Source organism: Molothrus aeneus, chromosome 8 (genome assembly GCF_037042795.1).
Source record: "Molothrus aeneus isolate 106 chromosome 8, BPBGC_Maene_1.0, whole genome shotgun sequence".
NCBI classification, from domain to species: domain Eukaryota; kingdom Metazoa; phylum Chordata; class Aves; order Passeriformes; family Icteridae; genus Molothrus; species Molothrus aeneus.
This window is the reverse complement of record NC_089653.1, coordinates 33,094,403-33,101,062: the sequence shown is the minus strand read 5'-3', so window position 1 is coordinate 33,101,062 and position 6,660 is coordinate 33,094,403. Positions and strand designations below refer to the sequence as shown.

The 6,660-nt window shown below is 42.1% G+C and overlaps 1 protein-coding gene across 1 annotated transcript; it reads left to right on the top strand.

The window, feature by feature from the left end:
- The first annotated feature begins 645 nt into the window (after positions 1-645).
- TEX36 (testis expressed 36) lies at positions 646-6,326 on the top strand. The gene is made up of 4 exons (XM_066554810.1): positions 646-747; positions 1,628-1,759; positions 3,418-3,498; positions 4,814-6,326. The coding sequence occupies exons 1-4, from the start codon at positions 700-702 to the stop codon at positions 5,084-5,086; spliced, it is 534 nt and encodes a 177-aa protein (XP_066410907.1). The 5' UTR covers positions 646-699; the 3' UTR covers positions 5,087-6,326.
- The last annotated feature ends 334 nt before the right edge of the window (positions 6,327-6,660 follow it).

Here is a 6,660-nt window from a genome sequence, read left to right as displayed (position 1 = left end):
CTTAAAGATCATCCAGTTCCACCCCAGCCATGGGCTGCAGCTTCTCTGGGCACCCTGGGCATCCTTATTCTCCCAGGGAACAATTCCTTCCTAATATCCAATTAAATCTAGTCTCTGTCAGTTTGAAGACAAAAAGGACACAAGTGTCATACTCTTTCCAGTCTGTCAAGGCCAAGGAGGCAAAGTCTTGGTTTGTGCTACAGTGGCCAAGTGTGCTGCAGTTAAATAGTTGGGATGTTTTCAAGCCGGCACTTAAACTCAAAAGAAAAAAAATCCTTAAGACGCAGCCAGGTTTTCTGTAAATATTGGGGGTGTGTTCAATTAAGATGTGTATATGTGGAAAGCCATTTTCAAAAGAGGAGGAAATTCCATCTTAAAAATTCTTTCTCTAACTTCCTTTGGGTTTTCCTCAAAACCAGCTCTCCTTTCCCCACCCGTTCCTATTCAGGCAGTCAAGTGTCGCTGAAGCGATTGTGCAGAACTGATTTCTTTCCAGCATTCAATCCTCCGAGGAGCTGTTATTCCCCTCTGCCCTGCAGCACAGGAGCAGCAGCAGCGCTGCTCCCGGTGGTGTGGATCTCCGGGAGGGCTCTGAGGTCACAGGGGAGGAGGTTCCACAGCCCGGCCTTCCCCCGAGCGCGTCTCCAGGGAACCGCGGTGGCGCTGGCAGAGTGACCGCAGTGGCAGTGACATCGAGCCATGGCTAAGGACGGGCCGGAGCACAGCGGGGGCCACAGTAGCGACTGGGTAAGGGCCGAGCAGGAGCCCCCGTGTCCCCCACAGGGCTCCTTGATCCCTAAACTCTCAGAAAAAGCACCGTGCTAAGGGTGGCTTTGTCCTCTAGTCAGGAATGAGTCTTCCCATTCCTGAGGTTTACGAGGAAAGTGTCCTACGTATTCAGTGTGCAAAAGTTCTGGTTTGTTAACCAACCCTGGCTGGATTTTTCATCCCCCCCCCCCCCACACACACACAAAGTTTTCCAGCAATGCTGGAGGTCTCTTATTTGATAGTTAGCCCTGGTTGATTTACCTTCTCTTCTGGAGAGCTCCAGCCAAGGTTTGCCTCAGTTCTCGCCTCCAGGAGAACGCTGTGATCCCATCAGAAACGCTGGGCTGGGACATGTTGGCATCCCAGGGCACTGTGACACTGCTGGCACAGGCTGCTCCTCACTCTCTGAACCCTTTGGCCTGATGTTGGGTTGAGCTGTTCCCAAAAGTTTTGTGCTTTCAAACTTGTACTACAGCAGGAGTAGCGTGGGGAAGGGGGGTTAGAAGGTCGTTGTTTTCCTTGGTGGTTATTGCTGTGTGAACAGTTTTCAGAAAGTTCCTGGACATTCTTGTCTTGAAGATTCCTAAAATTCTTGTCTGGTTGTTTTATCTACGTTTGAACGTCTTTATGGTAGCGTTTGTGTTGTGTGTAGGAGACTCCTCATTTTTCCAGGCGCCACTAGGTGCTGCTGCAATCCAAGTAATAAAAAATAAACGGGAAAATACCATTTTGCCCACATTTCTGATCAGATTTATTTGTTATTTGGGTTTTGTTTGTTTTGGTTTTGGTTTGTTTTGTTGGGTTTTTTTTTCCCAGCTGGCTTTTATTTTAAAGGCTCATAATCTTCATTATTTTTTAGTTCACTCACGACGGACTGGAGCTGGGCGAGCTGGAATCAGTAACAAGCGCTTCACTAAAGCATGTCCTGAACTCCGTAGCCGCTGTGGGCCAGGAACACAGGATGCCGCTGCAATACAAAGCTCGGGTGCAGGTGAGTTCCTGTGCAGCACAGCCGATTTTCGGAGCTCTTTTGCAAGTTGTCACTCGCTAAGTTGTGAGTAAGAGCAGCACTCGGGGTCCTTAGCGGAGCAGTCACAGCGGGCTGGCAGACTTTGTGCCTCGGGGGATGGAGTGATTGCTGCCTGTGCGGCGGAAGAAACATATTTCCCTGTTATTCACTCATAATTTTAGTTGCTCCGAGTCCTGCTGTATTACTGCTGATTTTTATTATTGAGACACCGAATACATTATGATCAATCTCAGCCCACAGCCTGTGCGTAAAGAAGGTTTAATGGACATTTGATCAGCTGTTTGGCAATGAATGTTGGAAATTCAGTATATTCACACAAAGGAGTGCTCTTTTTGATCATTAAAAAGTTGGAAGCTCCTCATTTCAAACATTTTTAAGGCTTGATTAAAAATGGGACTTATGAAAAATTTTGTGATGAAAGGAAATACAGTATTTTTAAAAATCACAAGTATTTAAAAAGTTGCAGTGTTGTAAGCACCTTTTCATGTCCTTATTTTATCATCACACTGAGCTTTGCTTTACCCACTCGCTTTGGGCACCGAACATTTTCTATTTTCATTTTCTATAAGCACAGCAATTACAGTGGGTTCATTTCACTGGTTTTGCTATAGTGAAGGGCAGAAATGAAGGGCTTGGAAGGAATATTTAAAAGGGAAGCTTGGGACTATGAAAAGGAGATTATACTTAACATGAGTATATACACTGTGTTAATATTACATCTACCTTTCTGTGGAACATCTGGCCTTAGCCACTGCCTGAAAAGGGTAGGTTTTATCAACTGGTAAATATACCTTAAAAAAAGGGAAGAGAACCTGCCTAGTAAACCAATTATCCTGAGATCTGACCATGGAGCTGACCCTGTGCAGGCACATTTTGTGAATCTTCTTGCTGGATCAGGCCTCCAGTCACATTGATCTTTAGAACTCATTCAGGTTCCCCTATTCTTGAAACATTTCTTTTAGACTGTGTCACATTAAAACTTCCTTTTCTGTTTGGAGTGGAATATCACAGTTGGGATATTGCACTGATAACATTTAAAAAGTCAGATATGTTCAGTATTTCTAAAATAGCACTTTTTGCAGTTGTCTTTTCTTCTGAAACTCTGCTTTCATTTAGAGACTGGATGAACATTATGTTGTTAAAGAATGAGATTATAAATTAGTTAAGTAATTAATACCTCTTCGGCTTCCCCTGCAACAAGCAGTGTCCATGACATTCAGTTCATAAATCACAGACTAATTCAGTTTTGAGGTCCCTTTTGTAGTTTATTTTAATTAGCTCTAGGCCTACTGCTAAATCAAGGAAGGCAATCCTGACATATATCTAGCATTTTGCTGCTTTGCAGACAGAATGTATCATTTCTTATTTGAAAATTCGCACTTTTATATTAATCATGTATATATTCAGCAAATCCTCCTGGTCATTTTATTACAAAAAAAAATTAAAAGTCCACATTATGGCTATAAAATCATGTGCAGGTGAATATTTAATATAGGAATATGACTTCTGTTCTAGAACAAAGGCAGCTGTAATCTCACAATATAAGAATAAAGACTAATAGACTCCAAACAGAGTTTAAAATTCTCTTCTTTTTTTTACTATAATTTCTTTTCTTGCAGAAAGCAGGAAACAACAATTTCCCATTCTCTTCTCATGACAACAGACATGACATATGCAATGCAGTCGAGTATTTTGACCTGGTGAGTACCCAGCACTGTGACAAATCAGGCAACTTCAGATCTATTGGTCTGCCAGAGATTAAACACAGCATCTTTTCTGTCCCCTAAAAAAAAAAAAAAAAAAAAAAAAAGAGAAAATAGATGCTAAAACTGTGAGAAGAGAAAAATGTAAATAGCAAAGAAAAATACACTTTTTATTAGTAGAGGGCTGGAACATCTGTGGGACTGTCACAGATGTGCAGCAGCACATACAGTCATTGAGAATGGTATGATTCAAAGGGAAGCAAAAAGCCATGATTTGGGTCTCTGACATTTTCTGATATTTTCTAATATTCCTGTTTTGGTTTTGTACCCAGTTAAATGTCCTATTAGTCTGCTCTAAGTGATTTGCCTTGCAATGAATTTCTGTAGATATCTCAGCAACTTCTAATTTGCGGTCCCAAATATTTGGTTCAGACTCATCTTTATCATAAATTTAAACAAAATCCATAGGATACCCACAATATATCTCAAGAATGCATTCTTTGAATTCTTTACAATACACCTGTTTAAATGTATGCTGCAGAAGCCACAACTTTGACTAGAATTAAAATTTTTTTGGGGCTTTTCTCTGTGGGCAACGCTTCCATTCCCCTTAGATTGTTGGTATTATTCCAGGCAGCAAAAGAAATAGTGCAGTTCACAGGATAATGAGTAAAGGAGGAAGCAGTGAATCGTGATATAGGGAGTTTGTCTGATTTTGGGCTCTGTCAGGCCTAGACTTTTTGGAATTCATTATTCACTGAGTAACCTCAATTTCTGTGCACTTTGGGCAGTGTCTCATTGTTTTAGAGATACTGATCAACCATAATTCCAGCTAGATTTCCTGTGAGCTGTGGAGTATGAAAATCAGGCTCTGTCTTTCTGTGTTTGGACACACAAGGGATAGCACTGAAGATTCAGATTTCATGGTCTGTATCAGTTTCTTTATTGCAGTCCAAACCTAGAATTATTAACCTATTTCTTTGGGTGCCTCTGAAGATTAATTTAGCCGAGCTAAATAGCCTTGAGTAGCTGGTGTGCTACAGAAATGCAAAGTAAAAGTGGTTTATTAGCTCTGAGAGGTGGAAGGTCAGCAGATTTCCCATTATATATGCAACCAAAAATGTTCATACAGGCAAGTCTGACAATATTATTTTTAACTTGCTAAAGGTCGACCGTGAGTTCTTGCAGTCACTGCGGTAACAGCTTCGTTCACTTCCCAGTGGGGCAGTGACTGTTACAAGATTCATCTGTGAAGCTGTGACTGGAAGTCATATGGTTGCATGAATTTTAGTTTCCTTTTTTTTTCCTGCAGGGCATGGGCGTGAGGAAGCTGGACCCAGAGAAGCAGAGACAGAACTCCCATAACTTCTTTGAGTGGTCTCGCGCGCCGGGCCGGAGCAGCCGCGAGGGCTTCGTCACCGTGTACCAGAGCACGTTTGTGTCGGGCCAGAGCCCCGGGAAGGAGGAGCAGTCCCACAGGCGCTACCCCAAACACCACTGCCAGAGCCACAGCGACCACAAGCAAAGCTCCAGCAAAGCTGCTCCTGAGGATGAGAAAGCCCTGAAGCCATCCCAGACATCTTAATCAGCAGAACACCTCTGGAACACCCACCGAGCAAATGTGAGCTGTTCACCACTCAGACCAACGGTGGAGGAATAAACATTTGAGTGAAGTGCACGTGGCAGTACATTGAGAGTTCATTACCTGATATTACTCTGAGAACATATTTCTAGAAAACCTTTAAAGAAGAGGAGCATTACAAGGAAAAACAAGATTGTGCATACTTTTAGACATATGTCTGCTAGAACACAGATAGGGATTGTGCTTGTGTTACCTGATACTGGTTGACCCTCATCTTGACACAAAAGCTCCTTCAGCTTCTGAATCAGTGGCAGGGCTGTACCTCAGGCAGCTGACAGCACCTCTACTGACACAGGAGCATAATGGACCTGGATCCTTGAGGGGTTACCACAGCAGGGAGCCAAACCCCTGTGTGTTCAGGCAAGAGAGAAACATTTTGGAAAGGTTTCATGGCTGAGAAGGCAGGTGACCAGCCATTAGAAAGAAAGCAGATAAAAAAGAAGCTGTGCTTTAGATTGCTGTGCAAAATCAGTGTCCTGTTTGGTAAAAGCACAGCAGTTGTAGAAGTGAAAAAAGAAGGAGTGCTGTGAACAATATTTGTGCACTTAAAAATTTGATTCATGGATGTAAGGGGGAAAAAAAGTTGAGCTGAAGTGAAAGGCTGCATGGAGGTTTGAGTTTGGGGTGGACTGGATCTTAAAAAGAGCTCATGATTTTATAGTTGCATGTCCCCAAGGAAGATAATTCAAACCCAGTCCTCCAAGCACTCTTCTCCCAGAATATTCCCTGATGTTAGGATGTGGCAGGCAGTTGAGTCACACCTAGAGTCAGACCTCCAGATGATGTGTTTTCCTCTTCTGGATCATTTCCATTAATATCAATAAAATAATAAGCTAAGCTATGTGTCCTAAAATATCCTACAAATAAGCTTGTTGCTATGCAAAATAAAGTTGACTAAAAAAAAAATCATAAGTTTATGAGATAATTTCCTTTTTTTACAAGATAAATGGAAAAAATAAACCCTGGACCCTTAGAATTCCCTGCATTGTAAGAGCTGCCTTGAACATGAACTCAGTTTAAAAATGACATTTCTGCCTTTCAGTGAACAGATGCATTTTTTGCTATCAGCATGCAGTGGCTGAAGGCCTTTTTGTGTGCCATCAAAATAGATGGGATTAGATTCCCCAAACGTGTAGCATGTTTATTGGCACATGTTGAAATAATAAACTCATTTTTTTTAATGGAGTTCCCCCTCTTAGAGTTCTTGGGGTGCTACACAATACATCAAAATCCAAAACATCAATGAACAATGTAAAACCAAATAAAAAGCCAAGTAACATAGTGCTATTAAAAAGAATTGCATTTTCTCGAAGTAAAGACAGCCTGCCTGACAGCTCCAGAGTCAGAATTTCCAGAGCTTTAGCCAACAGTTTCATCCCCAGACTGATTCAGAACTGCAGTGTGTGCCAGTCACATGGTGAATGAAGTGCCCCATGCTGTTTGGCAAACTCCAAAGGGCAATCTTGGACCTCCATCAGAAGGAAGGAGCACATTCTTGTTCCATTAGTAATGTTTAT

Coding starts and splice junctions, on each gene's coding strand:
- TEX36 (XM_066554810.1), top strand. CDS start 700: ATGGCTAAGGACGGGCCGGAGCACAGCGGGGGCCACAGTAGCGACTGG. Junction 1,760..3,417: donor AATACAAAGCTCGGGTGCAG/GTGAGTTCCTGT, acceptor CTTTTCTTGCAG/AAAGCAGGAAACAACAATTT. Junction 3,499..4,813: donor CAGTCGAGTATTTTGACCTG/GTGAGTACCCAG, acceptor TTTTTCCTGCAG/GGCATGGGCGTGAGGAAGCT.